Source organism: Phoxinus phoxinus, assembly GCF_949152265.1.
Source record: "Phoxinus phoxinus genome assembly, chromosome: 5".
Taxonomy (NCBI): domain Eukaryota; kingdom Metazoa; phylum Chordata; class Actinopteri; order Cypriniformes; family Leuciscidae; genus Phoxinus; species Phoxinus phoxinus.
In genome coordinates, this window is record NC_136880.1 from 23566808 (window position 1) to 23583520 (window position 16713).

The 16713-nt window shown below is 37.4% G+C and overlaps 2 protein-coding genes across 5 annotated transcripts; one reads left to right on the forward strand and one right to left on the reverse strand.

Moving 5' to 3' along the window:
* The first annotated feature begins 197 nt into the window (after window positions 1-197).
* Window positions 198-9790, forward strand: znf644a (zinc finger protein 644a). 4 transcript variants are annotated; one of them, XM_079611923.1, is made up of 6 exons: window positions 198-335; window positions 2926-5567; window positions 6518-7048; window positions 7611-7736; window positions 8491-8593; window positions 8794-9790. In XM_079611923.1, exons 2-6 carry the CDS (start codon window positions 2957-2959, stop codon window positions 8984-8986), a joined length of 3564 nt encoding a protein of 1187 aa, XP_079468049.1. In that variant the 5' UTR covers window positions 198-335; window positions 2926-2956; the 3' UTR covers window positions 8987-9790. The 4 variants fall into 4 exon arrangements, with proteins under 4 accessions (XP_079468049.1, XP_079468050.1, XP_079468052.1 ...); XM_079611924.1 differs by having other exon boundaries at window positions 6521-7048; window positions 8794-9766; XM_079611926.1 differs by lacking the exon at window positions 7611-7736 and having other exon boundaries at window positions 6521-7048; window positions 8794-9786.
* Window positions 9791-10234: 444 nt separating this feature from the next.
* Window positions 10235-15973, reverse strand: lrrc8da (leucine rich repeat containing 8 VRAC subunit Da). Its single transcript, XM_079613741.1, has 2 exons — window positions 15547-15973; window positions 10235-14260 (listed from the first exon to the last, which is right to left on the reverse strand). The coding sequence occupies exon 2, from the start codon at window positions 14256-14258 to the stop codon at window positions 11778-11780; it is 2481 nt and encodes an 826-aa protein (XP_079469867.1). The 5' UTR covers window positions 14259-14260; window positions 15547-15973; the 3' UTR covers window positions 10235-11777.
* Between the last annotated feature and the right edge of the window lie 740 nt (window positions 15974-16713).

Consider the following 16713-nt stretch of genomic DNA (forward strand, 5'->3'; position numbering starts at 1 on the left):
ACTTGCCACCTATTTGGGATAGTCCACTTTTTGTTTGGGGGGCATTATTTACATGACTCATACAAATGATTAATTTTCTACAGATTAAACGTATTCAATATGTTTTTCTTGACTAAAATGGTATCACAAATAAGTAGCTGCCTTTAAGCAATGTTAATATCAACACTTTTTAAAATACACGTTGTCAAGTTTTTGGAGTCCCCCTCAATGAGGTGCGATGCCTTTGTCTGTGGACCAGCAAATATGGCGGCTTCGCAATAGATGGAAAGCTTGAGCGAGCAAAAATGAAATGATTTCAGTTCAGTTTTATTCTCCACAATCGCAGCTGCAGAAAGGTAGGCTAAAATTCATTTGCCAACAACATTGAAAGGTGAAACTATCAAAGTGTCCCCAACATTCTGCTACGGGCAAGTGTTTTTAAGCTTGATGTTGAACATAATGGGCTTGATTGCTACCTTGCTAGCACACTCTCATAGCACACTCTCATGTAGTAACAGCAATGCCTTAACAGAAAGATGTCAGAAATATATTTCAAGTTATTAATGCACGTTATTAATGCATTATTAATTTGCACTGCCAGTTTGAATTATTAAAAATGACTGTTTGTGAGTAAATTGGTTGCAGGGTTGAAGGCATTTGCTATTCTTTGAACCACTAATTATGCAATATACAGAACTTGATCCAGAAAGATATAATGTGCTGTTTAAGAATTGCATCACTACAATTGTACACCATGACAACTGTTAAAACTTTTAACGTGTTATTTATACATTTAGGCACAGATGTTTTCCTAAAGATTATTTTCTGAGAGCATGTGATTGTGCATAACGTTGTCACATGAAGAGAAGAGATTGGAGAGATTTCCCGTTATATGTTGGTGATTCTTTGTACATTGTTGTCAGGTGTTTTATATTTTATTTATACAGTGTGTCATAGTGCACATAAGCAAAGTGAATTTCTTCCTATATCTTGTATGCACAGTGTAGTGGTGTCTCTGTTCCTGCTCTGTATCAGCCACAATTTATAATTCACACTCTAATGTTATTATAGTATTAAGCTAAAACTCTGCCTAGTTGTATGTGTCATTTCTTGCCACAAAAATGCATGTACAATAGGAATGGATCGGCTTACAAAATTTGTACATGTTGAAATTTGCTTTGAATTTTAATTATATAGAAATAATGTGTTTTATTATTATTAGTAGTAGTATTTTTGTAGTACCTGGTTGTGCACTTATATAATAGCATAATATGTATAAGTTAAATACAGTTATGACTAAGTCCAGTTATGATGTTTATTTATAGCCTATACTCATATACATATTTTAGCCTCATTTAAACTGCCAGTTCTAATCCGATTTTTGTGCATATCTGATTGGAATCTGATTGTATTTAGTAAGTGTGAGCAGCAAAAGAAAAAATCACATGAAATGCGATTTTTACAAATCCGTTTTGAGCTGGGTTCATATGGGATTTGAAGTCCTAGGCTATTCAAATCGCATTTCTGGAAATCTGTTGCAGTCTGACCGCTTTAATCGGATTTTGCGTAGTTTGTCACTTCCTCTCACCACGTAAAAGGTAAACGCTTTGTTGTCGTTTTGCGTATGCCTACCAACATAATGTCATTGCCATAGAAACCTAGGAAAGGAAAACGAAAGAGCACCACACAGGACACACCAATCAGATCTGAACAGTTGCAATACACAGTGTGAACAGTCAATAATTTAGATAAAATTCCAATCGGATACTCCATTAATTGGATTTGGACTGACATTGTGAACATATTTTTGTAGTAACCTGGTAGTGCACTTATATAATAGCATATTGTATGTATAAGTTAAATACAGTTATGACTAAGTCCAGTAATGATGTCCGGAATGGTACCAAACTTATACAGTAGTACAAATAGGTGCTGTACTCATAAAAAAAAAAAACATTGGAAAGTTTGTAAGTACATCAGGAGTTTATTTAAATAACACTTGCCTGATGGCTTATAATGCTACCGCTAACCCGTACGTCAAGGTCACTTCCGTGATTTGGAAAAAGCCCATAAAAGCTCGCGCGATCACCCTTGTTGCTGAAAAAGTTTATATATCCAAAAAAATGTATTCTTTTTCCCGAAGTGTTGACAACTTAGTGTTAACTAAATTGTTGCAAACTGGTACTACCAACAAAATATTAGTGCATTCCTACATCCTTATGGATCGCTTTCTGCCAGGACTTTTACAGGCTTTGCCTGGTCTATTTTTGACGGTTGCTGCATCCAAGCCGCACAAGCACTAATGTAAAATTTAGATACAAGATAATTGAGGATGCATTTTAAATGACTAAAATGTATCATCCATGTCGTTCATAACTGTACTTTTAAGTGTATTAACATTGCCTGTAGGCTACAGCACAACAAAGTAGGACATAGCAATAAACACAATAAATCTGGACAAAACATAACCAATTAGCCAACTAACCCATGGTAGAACCCCAAAAATCAAGACAAAAAACACAATAAATCCTGGTGTGAGTTGGCAGTGCATGGAGCAGGGAACAAAAGCTCGTCGGAGCCGTAATGTGCCGCAGACGTGTGCAGTATAAATTAGGGCTTACGAGTTTGGAACGACATGAGGAATTAATGACAGAATTTTCATGTTTGGGTGAACTAACCCTTTAAGTAGAATTTAACAGAAAGTTTCCAAAAATGTGGTAAAATGCTGTTGCTGGAGCACTTGAAGTAGTAACCAAGAGAGGATATAAAGTAGTTATTCCTTTTCCAATCCTAAAATAAATTCTATGAACGATATGCTATAGATCAAACTGCCTACATTTGCTGTAGGGTTATTTAATTTTTAATATCTCTAACTTAACATGAATTAATTTATATATTGATTTTCATGCTCATCTCATGTTTTGTCATTTTTTTCTTTGTCCCTAGAAACGTGTCCTTAGGACTCTGGTTTGTCCTAATGTCTATGTCTGGTTTGAAGGAGAGTGCCAAAGTAGAGGAGAATGACACCTCAATGTCAAGAATCTCTCACGACCTTTTGAACAGCGAGACATTCTCTGCAGAGGGGGCTACACCAGGTCCATCAGTGCATTGTCCTCAAGGGACCATGGAACTACTTGGTGACCAAGGAGACCTCCTGAGCAGTGTCGGTTTTATGGACTCCATTTGCTCAGATGGACCAGCCAAGGCTGCTTACGTCAATGGATCCACCTCACCCCATATATCAGATGAAATCTTGTTGGATATTTCAAAAAATGTACCAGTATTCCTTCCCAAATCATTACAAGCTCAGAATTCTGTCACAACCAACGTCCACTTTGAAGGACCCGATCCACTCAGAAAAGAGGGGGAAATAACAATCAGGCAAACGTTGACTGCGGAGGATGTGGAGAATAGGGGTATATGGGGCTTTGATACAGAATCTCCAGAAAGTTCATTAGATAATTATGATGATGGAAATGACCTTAGCTGGAACCCCCAAAGGGAATTTATGAAGTTCCTGTGGGATGATGATAACGGTCTAGAAATGGAGGAAAAACTGTCCCCCGTTCCTTCACCCATCAACCATAAAAGAAGAGTTCCGTCACCACTCAGCTGTAAAAGAAGAAAACGTAAAGAAAAATTGGTCTTAAAAGTCGATCCTTCAGAGGACCTATACTCTGATTTGAATTTTGATTCAAAAAAAGATCATCCAGGTGAAGGAAGCCGGACAGAGTGCAGTCCTGTTAAGAAGACACGTTCCCCAAGAAAACCATCCAAATTAAAGTCACCCATTGTAAAACATACCAAGTATTTAAATGGAGCTGCTGAGGCAGTCAAACACCTGTTTCCCAAACCAGCAAAAACACCTATTAGCAAGACTCAAAAGATGGGATTAATTAGAGAAACTTTGCCATCAGACTCTAGGGAGGAACCAACTTTTTTTCAGCGTAACAGTGGTTTTAAAGAGAAATCGCTAGAAAACAGACAAAGTACAGGTAATAAAGATACAACTAGTTCAAAGCCATTCGTATGTAAGGAATGTGGGCAGTGTTACCATGATCGTAGTTCACTGTTAAATCACGTAAGTGTTCACCGGGGCAAGCGACAGAAAATGATGGAAGAAATAAATGAGTTGCATCAAATTAAAGATGAAGGTAAAGATGCAAAGTTACAATGCCCCCAATGTACCTTTGGAACGAACTGTCCGAACACCTTTGTGCAACATGCTAAGACCCATGAGAAGGACAAGCGATACTATAGTTGTAACAAGTGTGATTTTGTTGAAATGAATGAAGTTGAACTGAGACGCCATTTGCTTCATAAGCATGGCATCAGTGGTGCTGATCTTACTGTTTGGAAATCAGATGGATTTCAGGAGCGCAAAGTCAATAAATCAACATGTCCAATTTCCTACTCCTGTTCTTTTGAAAGAAAACCTAAAGACATCATTGGAAATCATGTTAAGGCTTCATGTCAACCGCATTTTAAGGAAGAACAGGCGTCCTCGCATTCCCTTGACTGCAGTGATGAAGAACTATCGCTAACTGAACAGCCGACCTCTGTTTGCAAAGTTCTTACTTCATGTGCAAAACCAACAGCAAAGTCACCAAAATTGTCTGTGAAGCTCCGTGCACCAGACAAAAATGAGAGCTTGTCGTCTGATCAGAAGTGTGGTCTATTACGAAAGAAAAAGGTGTGGATGCACAAAAGTGTCCAAAGCCAATCAAGACTTGACAAATCAATTCACACACTTTTATCCAGAAAGAAACCTAGTGACCAGAGTGCCTCAGAATGCAACACTCATCCTGATGGAAGCAGTACAACAGAGTTTCTTGACAATTCCCTCAATTACTCTGGAACAGGAACTAGTTTGTCCCCGTCTAAGTGTCTAAAAAGATCAGCTCATTCTAAAGAAGGGAACACTAAAAGAACTTTAAAGTCTGATGGAAACGTTACTTGTTCAGATGTTGGAAACTCATATTATACACATTTAAGTTTGGAAAAGCAAACATTGAAGAAGTCACCTTCCAAAAGGAAAATGTCAACTCCATTCCACAATATGCAGGGCCAAGATATTCTTTTAGATTTCCCAAAATGTCGACAAAATTTCAAGAAACCTGAAACATCCAAGAGGAGTAAAGAATTTAACAACAACGTTGACTTTATGTGTGATTCTAATGATGATCTTCGACCTGAAGAATGTGAAATCAACAAGAAGGCTAATGCACGTTTTGTAAGAAAACAGACTTCACCTGCAAAGGCAAGTCTTGTTGCCTCAACTAGTCACTTTAAGAGAAATCACAGTTCCCTGAGGATGTTTTCTGTCAAAGATGAATACAAGGAAGAAGAGATCTCAGAGTCGACCGCCACTGTAAAGCGTGAAGCGAGCTCAGATGTTGAGACAGATCTGAAGGCTTGTCCATACTGTCCTGCTGTATTTGAGTCAGGAATTAGCCTCTCTAATCATATAAGAGGACATTTGCACAGAGTGGGCCTAAAAGTACGCAATTCTGTATCTGCAGCTAAGGTGACATCTCTTGACAAAGTACCTCCAGTTCGACGTCGAAAATTGCCACAAATCAAAACAGGTGATGCTTCTTTTGTACTTGATAGACTTAGTTTTCCTATTCCATTTGTTAATAAAATCAAGTAAGGTAATAGTTATGCAGCCAAATCTTTAATTATGAGACTTTCCTCTTTTTTCAGATTTAAGAATAACATTTTGATTGTAGGCTAGAAATTTTAGCAGCTGGTTTTACCAGTTAGCGACCATAACATGAAAATAATTATCGGCTTGTCAGTATCGGCCAGAATTGTTCTTTTGGAGCATCTCTAGAATATTTAGATTATTGTCCAGAACGTGGTGCTACAATAAGGGAATTCTCTGCAATACTTTTTCATACTCCTCCTAGGTTGTCATGCCAAATTGCATAAAATTGGTTGTGTATTTGGTCAATTATAATTTTATTAACAATATAGACAAATTGATGTTTATTGTGGGTGCAATGTCCAAATTTCAGAGTGTATAGCTTTATCATAAACATATCAAGATTTCTATAAGAAAATAAAAATGGTGTATAAATGTGCACCATCCACAACACATTTAGAATAATAATACCACCCTCATGTTTGGTATGAAGGAATATAATCATTTCTAATTGAAAAGCCATTAGTATATAAGCTGTAAAATGCAAAGATTGGAGATTCTCCAAGAATGGAAATGTAGAAGAGTTGGCAAATACAGTTTTTCTTTGAGGTGTTCCTGTGATGGCACTTTTTATTGTGCAGTACTATGTTTCACTTCTCCAAGCTGTTTTTCTGTGCGCTCATGCTGGCCACATGTACTTGATTTGTTTACTTTCAGGAATGGTCTTGGTTTAAAATTTCCTCACAACCGGTGTGGTGCAAGTTAACTGACATAGTTAATCTAGATGTTTTCAGTTTTAGTTTGGACAAATTTAATTGGCTTTAATGTAATAAATATTTGTTGTAAATTAGACTGATTACATGTGGTTTCCCTTTTGCTTTTTGATCCCAGCAGAGGACACATCCCAGACTGATCATTCTGCAGAGCTGCCAACCGACTGCCAACAGACAGAGCTCATCTGTCCTCTCTGTAGGGAGTGGTTTGACAACAGGACTGGGCTGTCCAATCATGTACGAGGCCACCTGAAGCGACTGGGCAAACCTACTTCCACCGCATCCAAATCTCCAGTCATCATATTGAAAGAATTGATGCGCGACAAGAAACAGTTTCAGATGAAGCTACAGGTTCTTGAGAAGAAGTGCCGCACCACCAAGTCTTTCCATCCTATTAGTTTGAATAACGGACTAACCTTCGCCTCTACTGTCAAACGGCATAAAGATAAGGAGGAAAAGAAAAGGATAGAGATTAATAAAGGCTCACCACCAAGTGATCTGATTGGAATTTTGAAGAAAAGAAGAGCCCATGAAGAGACCAAAGCAAAGCACTCATCCCACATGGCGAGAAAGGCTCTCCTTTTATCTTCAGGCAAAGACTGTGGCCTTGAGATACAACCTTTCAAAGCAGTGCCAAATTCACTAGAAGGTAACTAGGTTTCATTTGTTCCACTGATCAATTGTAATAAAGCTGAACCACTCTTTGAAGGGACAGTTCTTGTAAAAAAAAAAAAGGGAAATTCTGTGACACTTTGCTTAGTCTTATGTTTGACCAAACCCATATGCTTGAAATGCAGAAAAAGAACAAGCATACTGGTTTGGAACAACATGAGGGGGAATAAGTAATGTCAAAATTATAATTTTGAGTGGAACTATCTAACCATGAAGAGATTATACCCTCATTGTTTAATACATAATGAATGTTTCAAATGTAGCTATAATTATTTCAAATGTAAATGTATAACTTTTATTTTCACTATAGCCATAACATTTAGTCTGCTTTATATACTTATTATACACTAGTGTAGTATTTTATATAAATTACAAATGTTAGGCTTCTCCAAATATAGACTGAACACTACTGCTAAATGATCCTTTGATGAGAGGCCTGAATTTTAGTGGTTTGAACATGAAGAGTACATTGACAGTGTATTACAGTATCTATAATGACTATAAGTGTTTCATTTTTATGTGTTGTGTTTTTGTTGCAGAGAAAAGTGAACTCAATAGAAAAGTTTGCGTGCACTGTAATGCCACCTTCCACAGTGGTGTTAGTCTCTCCAATCATTTGAGGGCATATGCACATAGAAAGAAAAAAGCTCTTCTGGATGGAACTAGTACGCACCTTTCTTTTCTCCTATGTAAATGCACCTGTGTACTTGCATTTGGCTTCTTGTTCTACTTTCCTAGGGCTTAGATCTTGCAGAATGCATGTCACATCCTCACTTCCTTTACTAAACTTGGTTTTGACTCTTCCAATTTCTCATAAAAAAGTAACATGGAAGTAACTTAAAGGGTTAGTTCACCCAAAAATTAAAATTCTGGCATTAATTACTCACCCTCATGTTGTAGAAAGCTCACAGATTTCATCAAAAATATCTTCATTTGTGTTCCGAAGATGATTACTGGTTTGGAATGACATGAGGGTGAGTAATTAATGACAGAATTAAAAATTTTTGGGTGAACTAACCCTTTAAGTAATGTAAGTAAGTGTTTTTTTTTTTATAATCACAAGGATAATTCAGGTGCTTTTAGTAGCAGAGATTTATACAGACACCTGATGGTTAATCCGATTGTAGTTGCTGCACGATGCCATTTTGTAAAAGTATTGTTATCATTTGATTTTTTTGTATTCACAATCAAATGCCCAATAATAGAGGGTTACTGAGATAAAGTGAGTGGTATTCGGCTGGTCATGTGAGCCAGCCACCACAAGGGTAAGACTTTATTTGTAATCTATGGAATAGGTGCTTTAACATATTTTGCTAAACCTTAAAAAAGACTTCAATGTTGTTATAGGTTAAGAGCATATGGTGTGCTTTTTAAATATGTTTATGTAATTTCTAATAAATGCATTGTTCATTATTGCAGCTTATGACTGTAAACAGAGAAAGCAAAGATCAAGGTCTGGGTCAAAGAAGAAAATGTACCCGCTGCTGCACAGTCCAGAGGAAATCTACAGACTTACTTGCAGGTAACCTCTGTTACAAATATATAAATGCATATTGAATATACTATTACAATATATATTTAACATGAATATTCTGAAATGTATATTGTAATGCATGTTGTATATTGTAAAATTATTTTTGTGTTTTGTTTCTTGTTTTTCCATTCTTTTCACATCTGTCAATGCATCATTGTAATCTTATGTGTAATTGTTTCCACATGCAGGTTTTGTGACCTAGTCTTCCAGGGTCCTTTGTCAGTGCAGGAGGACTGGATAAAGCATTTACAGAGGCACATTATGAATACCGCTGTACCGCACACAGGGGCTGGGATGGTGGAAGTCACCTCCTTCCCCAAGGACTCTTGCTCCAACACCGTACCACAGGCACAATCTTCAGTGATGCAAACATCCTCATAAACCCAGGAACACACACACAAATTGTCCTTGGAATATCAATTGTGTGTAAATTGTTTGGTTATTTGGTTTAAATTTTATATTGCCATCAGTAAGGATCTATTCTTATCACAGACCGCTTTTTAGATATTGTTACATTGTGCTGGTGTTGTACATGGTCAAAGAACGTATGAATGGTGGGTGAATATGTTGAGATTTCAGTGGAACCCACCACCAAAAGACAACCTTTACCTCAGATGCTTCTCACATTGAGTTTAATCTGTCATCATCACAGATCTATGCTCTACAAAAACTGAAATTATTATGTATGTGGATTTTATAACAAGCCATTTTAATTTGAGAACAAACACAATATTGTCTTTGTTGTTCCAACCATGAGCCTTGGAAGGTGCACATATGATGCATATGTGAAAAAATGTAAGTCTATATATTTACTTGATTCAGAAGTTTAACTCATGCCAACACATCAGTCATTGTGTAAAACATCCTGTTCTATTGATATTTAGCGGTTCAGACAGTATGCATGTCATAACTCCCTGTTTACACCGTTTCCGCTCCGGTAACATTTTGGTTTTCACTTATTACCCTGTTTTGATTTTATCTTAAATCTGTAAGTTTGCCAAGTGTGCAAAAAAAAAAAAAAAACATTAACTGTTACTTGTGTAGGCCATTTTTTACAGTTCAGATATTTTTGTGTATAAACCTTTTTAGGTAATTTATGTGAAAAATGTAAATCACTATAAACATTTTTGCTGTTCAGAATAAAATGTTTTTGTCGTCTTCAGCTTGTTGGTATGTTAAGCTATGAATGTAATTGACTTTGTAGTTGTGGATATTAACAAATTACACCACATAATTTGCATATTGCCAACAATGCTAGCCGATGTATTCTAGTCTAATAACCTAGATAATCTTCACAGACGGCATTGCTAGTGATACTGGAATACATGCAGAAAGCAAAATCATCCAGTCATGTGAAAAACTTGTGGTTTTTTTAACCAGATCCTGAGAAGTTTGGTTTCAACAAGTTTGTATATATAAATTCTCCAAGTAGTTTCCCCCCCATATACTCCTAATTATCTAATTGAAGGAACTGAAAGGCTCTGTGTCTTGGGCAAATTCTTCCCCAGCTGTAACTACAACACGGTTATAAAGGTGTAGAAGTGTCTAGGGGAAACAACTGGAAGGGGGTGGGCAAATGCTCTACAAACCAACATGTTTGAAATAAGGCAGACAAGTTGAAACATGTATGTAGGCAAAAGTGTAGTATTTAAATACTTGAATTTACTCAAGTAGAGTGTGCCTGTTTGACTGTCGAGCCAAAAACAATTAAGAGTACAAAAAGCAGAAGTCAGACTCTTGTCAATCAAATTCATTTAATTTGTGATATTTGCAGGTATCGTTCTTTGTAAATATCAGTTTTCAGCGCTCAAATTACAGGTTGAAACCTTTGTACCATTGTACTTTTAAAACACAGTAACACATATCCAAACCTAGTTTGTACGCAACATTTAATAATAACAATCAGAAAACGGAAAAAAAATAAGACATTAATAATTACATTGCAAAGGGCAGTATTACCAGATGTTCTTTGCCAAGCATGTGGCATATTCTAAGATACAATCATTACGGCAATGCATAAGTAAACCTCGAGCAGCTTTACAAGGTCACTGTGGTTCTAATCATGAGGTGCAGCATGCACATCCTCCCCATCTGGCATTTCTTAGTCCTTGATAGGCCTCTTATCACAATACAGCAAAAAGAAAATGTATATGTTTCACTGTTAACAAAGGAAATTCAAAATACATTCTCAGACTCGAAAGCGTGTTGCAATTTTGCAGTTATTGCTAAAGAGAACGTGAACTTTCATAACATCTTTCATCATGTCAGATCATGTCTTTTAGAGTTTATAAAATGTTGATAAGCACTGCTCCTAAACTAATTCGTAAGAAATAGACAATACATATAAAAACATTTAGTTAAAAATTAAGTTTGTTTTCATAATTAAATACTTTGCTGAAAACTGGTGCTGAGACACTTTTGAAAATTTAGGACATTTAGGAAAACTACTGACCTTTATACATAGTTCACCCAGAAATGGTTATTCTGCCATTATTTATTCAACCTTGTGTTGTTCAAACTGTATGACTTTCTTTCTTTTGCAGAATGCAGAACTGTGTGATTTTATTTAATTTGGTATCAGTGTTTTTTCAGTCCATACAATGAAAGTCTGTGGGGTAGAATGTTGTTTTGAGCCCCACTGATGGACAAAACAACAGTTGAAACATTCTTTGAAATTTCATCTTTTGTGTTCCACATAAGTAAGAAAGTCATACAGGGTTGAAACAGGGTGAGTAAATGACAGAATTTTCATTTTTGTGTGCACTGTCCCTTTAAAATACACATCAGTCTGCATTTTAAATATAGTAACTTAATTGTATATAAATAACAATACAAGTAAATGTGTAACAGAACATAATTTAAACTAAACATACCTGCTAATAGGCAAACAGAAGCAAACACAAACCTTTTTATTTGCAAAGTTCCTGTTATATTTTGCAACAACTGTTTTTGCTTCCTGTCTTTGAGGCCCATTTCTAGACCATATGATGGTGACATATTAGCAGGTCCTTCAAATTTCTGCAGATTTCCAAAGAATTGAAACATCCATCATTTATAAGAGAGTACACATTCTGCCCCTTGCATGTTCATTTATTAAATATTTTTGGCTAGTTTGATTATATTTTCATCTACCAATAAGAGCAAATTATTAAATCCACTCTGAAGAGTTTAATTAGTCACTACTGATACTTTCCTTGACCTCAAGAGGCAGTGTGTCAAAAAGATGATCCTCCACGAAGAGGAGGTTTTTCCGAAGAAGGTGACACTGGCCAAGCTGAAATGGAAGGCAATCTAAGCAGTTCCCTTTGAGCTCAAGTTGGGACAGCTGAACTAACTGCCCAATGGAATCTGGGATGGAGGTGATGCTGTTATGACCCACAAATAAAACCTTCAGTTTGGAACATTTAAACAGTTGATGAGGCAGAACCTCTACCTTGTTCCCTGTGATAGCAAAATGTTGAAGGTTGTGAAGGTGTCCAACCTCCACTGGTATACTTGAGATGGAGTTGTTGCTGAGGTCAATGTGCCTCAGTTTGGGCAGATGAAACAAAGCTGGAGGAAGGGTCTCCAGTTTATTGTGACAGATAATGAGGGACTCCAGACTCTTTACTAGGCCTATCGATGGTGGAATGGCATTGATCTTGTTGTACCACAGCTTGAGGCACACCAATCTTCTTAGGTGCTGAAAGCTGATGATTTCCTCAATGGTCCGGATATTGTTATTCTTCAAATCCAGTTCTTGCAAGTTAGCCAAGCTAAAGATGGCATGGGGGATCCTCTCCAAATCACAGTTCTGGAGATCCAAATCCACTAGGCTGGTCATCTTTTTGAGACTGTTCAGTACCAGTAATTTAGTCCCATCATTGTGAATCACCAGTTTGACGAGATGTGGCGACAGTTCTGTTAGATTTGTGGGTATTTTGTTAAGATTGCTTTTGAGATACAACGTCCGCAAGTGTCTCAGATCTCTCAGTGACTCCAAACCAATCATCTTGTTGTGTTCAGAGTTCAGGTTCCCAATCAGGTTCAGTTCCTTGAGGCTCCTCAAAAGATAAATCCACGTTGGGATTTCTGCAACATCAGTAAACTTAATGTGAAGGCATCGCAGATGGTCACGGAGAAAAGTGAAAGCGGATTGTTCGACTTTAGCAGGGCAGTTATATAGATGTAGTTCCCGTAGGTTGGTCATCTGAGAAACTTTGGCTGAAATTCTGACCTCGGGAATAAGCTCCAACTTGAGGACTTCCAGATCGGTGAGGTCAAATACCGCATTAGGGAGTCCTGACAGCATAAAGAGGTGAAGTTCTTGTTCATCTTGAGCATTGGATGTCACATGCTGACGTAGTTTTTCAAACGTCCACTCGTGGTTAAGGCTAATTTCTCGTAGTTTGTTCTCACTAACCTCGGAGAGAAATACACCAAATCGCTTGGAGTACAGCTGATCGTATTGGTCAACCATGTGAAGGAGAAATGCAAAGTCATTCTTGACATCAGGAATATCACTAAAGCTACTTTCCTCTCTGACTTTTTCAAAAGAGTACTCCTTAAGAGGTCTCCTGAAGAGCCAGTAGAGCGTATACAAACACACCAGTCCATAGAGACATATCATAGCCATGAAGGTGAAGAGAAGTTTCCTTAACATGAATGCCATGTTGTGCGTGCAAATGAATTGATCATACCCGGTCAAACTTTCGATTTTTGGATGGCATATATGGCAGAAACTAATCTTTGCAGCAAACGTTGACGTATAGCTCAAAATCAAAATGATCTTCAATGCTTTTATTGCTGTCTGAGCCACATAGAGTTTGTAGATGAAGTCACTGTCTTCGATGTGAGCTCGAAATTTTCGCACTTTCTCAAAAAGAGCCTTGGCTTGTTCTCCATCTTTTTTGTCTAAGGTGGTCAGGCTGGGAGCTTCTGCAATGAGCTTTTCGGTAGGAAACTGCACCGTTGGAGTTTCCATTAAAGGAGTAGACTGACTGCTGTCCTCTGAGGATACATGTTTTTTGTAAACTGAACTGCCTGTGAACCTTTGCTTGGTTTCCTCAGAATCTTCACAAGCGGTTTCGGACAAAGCTTTCGTCGTCCATGGCGATTCAAAGCACCGTCCCAAAATGGAAACAAAGTGTTCAATCTTTGAGCTGGTCTTTGGGTACTTGAACCAAAAATTACTGCTTACCATCAGCATTATGGTGTGTATGAGGGCAAGGTAAGGAAAGTATTTGTTATACCATGGTAGGGCATCATGGTAGCACATTTGGTTGACAAAAATATACTGCTGATAGTCCAGGTTTGTTTTACGTCCTCTGGGTTCAGGTTGAGACTTCATACCCTCTCCTTTTAAGGGGGTAGATTGAGTGTTAAGAAGTTCATGTGCAACGCTGTCAGGAAGGTCTTTAGTGGTTGTGGGTGCAGTCGCCAGAACTGATGTGGAACATTCTGGTAGATTTTGTGCAGCCTCAGGGTTTGTGCTTGCCTCAAGAATGGGAAGACATGCCACTTGGTCTTTGGATAACTGCATAGTCCCAGAAAAGATGGCTAACATCAACATTATCACCCCAATATAATCCATGAACACATCCCACCATGGTTTCAGAATACGGTAGGTTGGCTGGATGTCATTAAGGGAGGCAACTTCAGTGAGACTAAACATCCCTGTAATAAAGAGCAGTGCAGTCAGTGCATGTTTGAACAGAACTAATTTGAGTCTTTTACTTCATGTCTCAAATGTTAATGATGTACACATTTGAAAGTCTTGGGTGTTTACTCCCAGATAAAATAAACAAATACCATATTTTAAAGAGTAGATTTACATTTAGTCATTTAGCAGATTCTTTAATTGAAAGAGACTTGTGTACAAATGTAAATGAGTGAGTTAACCAGAGTGCATGTACTGACTGTGCAGTTTGCACTATTCGTCAAATACCTGCTAGCCACATGTGGCTTCAAGTTACAACATGAAAGGTCCGAACCATCTCAAGAGTGTGTAATGTTTGAAATGGCACCTCACTGCGACGTCTTACATGTTCGTGTGGCATGAAAATGTGTCCATACACTTTGGATATGTTTTCTGATTCCAGGTAAAAACATTTTTAGCAGCCAATGTGGTATTAATATCCCAATTCTGTTTTTAAACGTACTCCCAGTGGCATGCACACAATTCGAGTGCAGCTTTATTCGTTGCCTGCTATTTTCTCAGACTGTTGCGTGAGAACTAGAGTCTGGAAACACAAGACAGCTGTTAATCATTAGAATTGTTTGTGTTAACTATTTAAGGATTTTAAGAAATATACAAGCCCGTTATTCTGACTTTAAGGTGATTACATAGCTGGTCATTCCATAAAATGAGAGCTGTGCCTTTATTTTGAAGGCATAGTGAACTTTTCAGGACAATTTCAGGCTTCCTTCCTCACTTAAATTCATATTTGTTACATTTTCAGTAGAGGGCGATCTTAAAAAAATACAGAGAACTAGGCTATCTGTTTTAATTTAATGTCAGCTAAATTATCAGTCTATCCTTATAGTGTCATGACAGCAAAAGGCATGACAGCAAAAGGACAAATGGCTAAGTTAACTACAAAACTGACAACCATGTTACTGTTTTTAAGTAATTAATTCATTATTTTTATTAAATTATTATTATTAAACTTTTTTAAATAACCTTTTTCAGAATAGAAATGTACCCATTTAATCGATGACCCAGTAAATGGAAAACGTTTCCAGGTTGTTCTAAAATGGTTAATCTCAGGCTAATGAAATGTCTTAAAATAGAAATATTCATATTCGTATTTGCAGTAATACGATGTCAGGTATGAAGTAGATCGAGTCTAAAACGCGAAACTGAACTAACATAACCTGCAACCCTAAGGAATAATATATTTCTAGGAAGCAGGAAGAAATAAGCCTCAAAGACCCAGATAACTGTAAAGCGGTCTACTTACTGTCTCTGCTGGCGTTTTCACTGGGATAGAAGAGCACGCACTGTTATCTTTGTCATATTGCTGTAGTGTAGACGCTAGGTTTGACAAAAGTTGACGTTGAGCAGGAAACGGACTACAAAAGTCAAATACACAATCGCCACCTAACAATCTTCTTTCAGCATAGTAATGTAATGTCCGCCAAGCACTGCGCACTCTGTCCACAGAAGTCTGAACTCGGCGAGAGGTTTAAAATATGCGATTCTATGTCCGACTTGCTCCGACTTGTAGTTCAGCAGTCAAAATGACGGAGTTGTTCCGCTCGTCAACTGCGTATCTCATTGGACGGTGACTGCGTAGCGTTTATGAACCCACCGGATAAAGGTGAATTATCGCCAAAAAGTCCTATAGCCCAGAAGACGCGCCCTGTACAAAAAGCAGTGTCTTACATAAAGGTGTATTTTCCATTATAGGTGGAGTCTGTGAAATATTACAAGTATGATGACTGCCATAACCATTTAATAATTGAGACTAGCACTGTGCGCTCATTCTTCTTATTTTTTTCTTCTTCCTTTCTTTTATGAGGAAACTAGGACCCAGTGCAGCATTGTTTGGCTGGCACAGGCGCAGGAAATGTCTTGTTAACTAAAATCAACCCACCCCAAATGTTTTTTTCAAGTTTCTGCTAGTTTGCAAGAGGAACATAGTTTTATTGTGTCTGGCTGAATCATGAACACGCTTATTTTTCTTCCTCTTCTGTCCTTTATTTTTTCCGACCAGTGTTTTGGATGATTTTGATAATTCCTTTTCATAAAATAACATGATATTTAATATATTTATGGCATGCACATTTATTTTCATGAGCAGAAGCACAATAAAATGAGGAATGACATGTCTACTCTTTATGCAAGTTCAGCATTTTGTTTTACACATGCAGTTGCCATAAGTGTCACCGCCTGTTTATCAGTGTATTTGCTTCTTTAGTGCTCTTGAGTGTCATTAGAAGGGAACAGATGATCCCTTTAGAGAGATATGAGTGTTCTCTCCATGGCTGGATTATAAGAGGGCCAAACCCTTGGTTTTTAAGAGCACTAATAAATGGAATTAAACCCATAATAACTTTGTTTGACACATCTGCATTATGACTAATGAATTTAGGGATGGTGTATAATTCTCAAATAGGAACTTTAA

Coding starts and splice junctions, on each gene's coding strand:
- znf644a (XM_079611923.1), top strand. CDS start 2,957: ATGTCTATGTCTGGTTTGAAGGAGAGTGCCAAAGTAGAGGAGAATGAC. Junction 5,568..6,517: donor ATTGCCACAAATCAAAACAG/GTGATGCTTCTT, acceptor TTTTGATCCCAG/CAGAGGACACATCCCAGACT. Junction 7,049..7,610: donor AGTGCCAAATTCACTAGAAG/GTAACTAGGTTT, acceptor TTTTTGTTGCAG/AGAAAAGTGAACTCAATAGA.
- lrrc8da (XM_079613741.1), bottom strand. CDS start 14,258: ATGTTTAGTCTCACTGAAGTTGCCTCCCTTAATGACATCCAGCCAACC.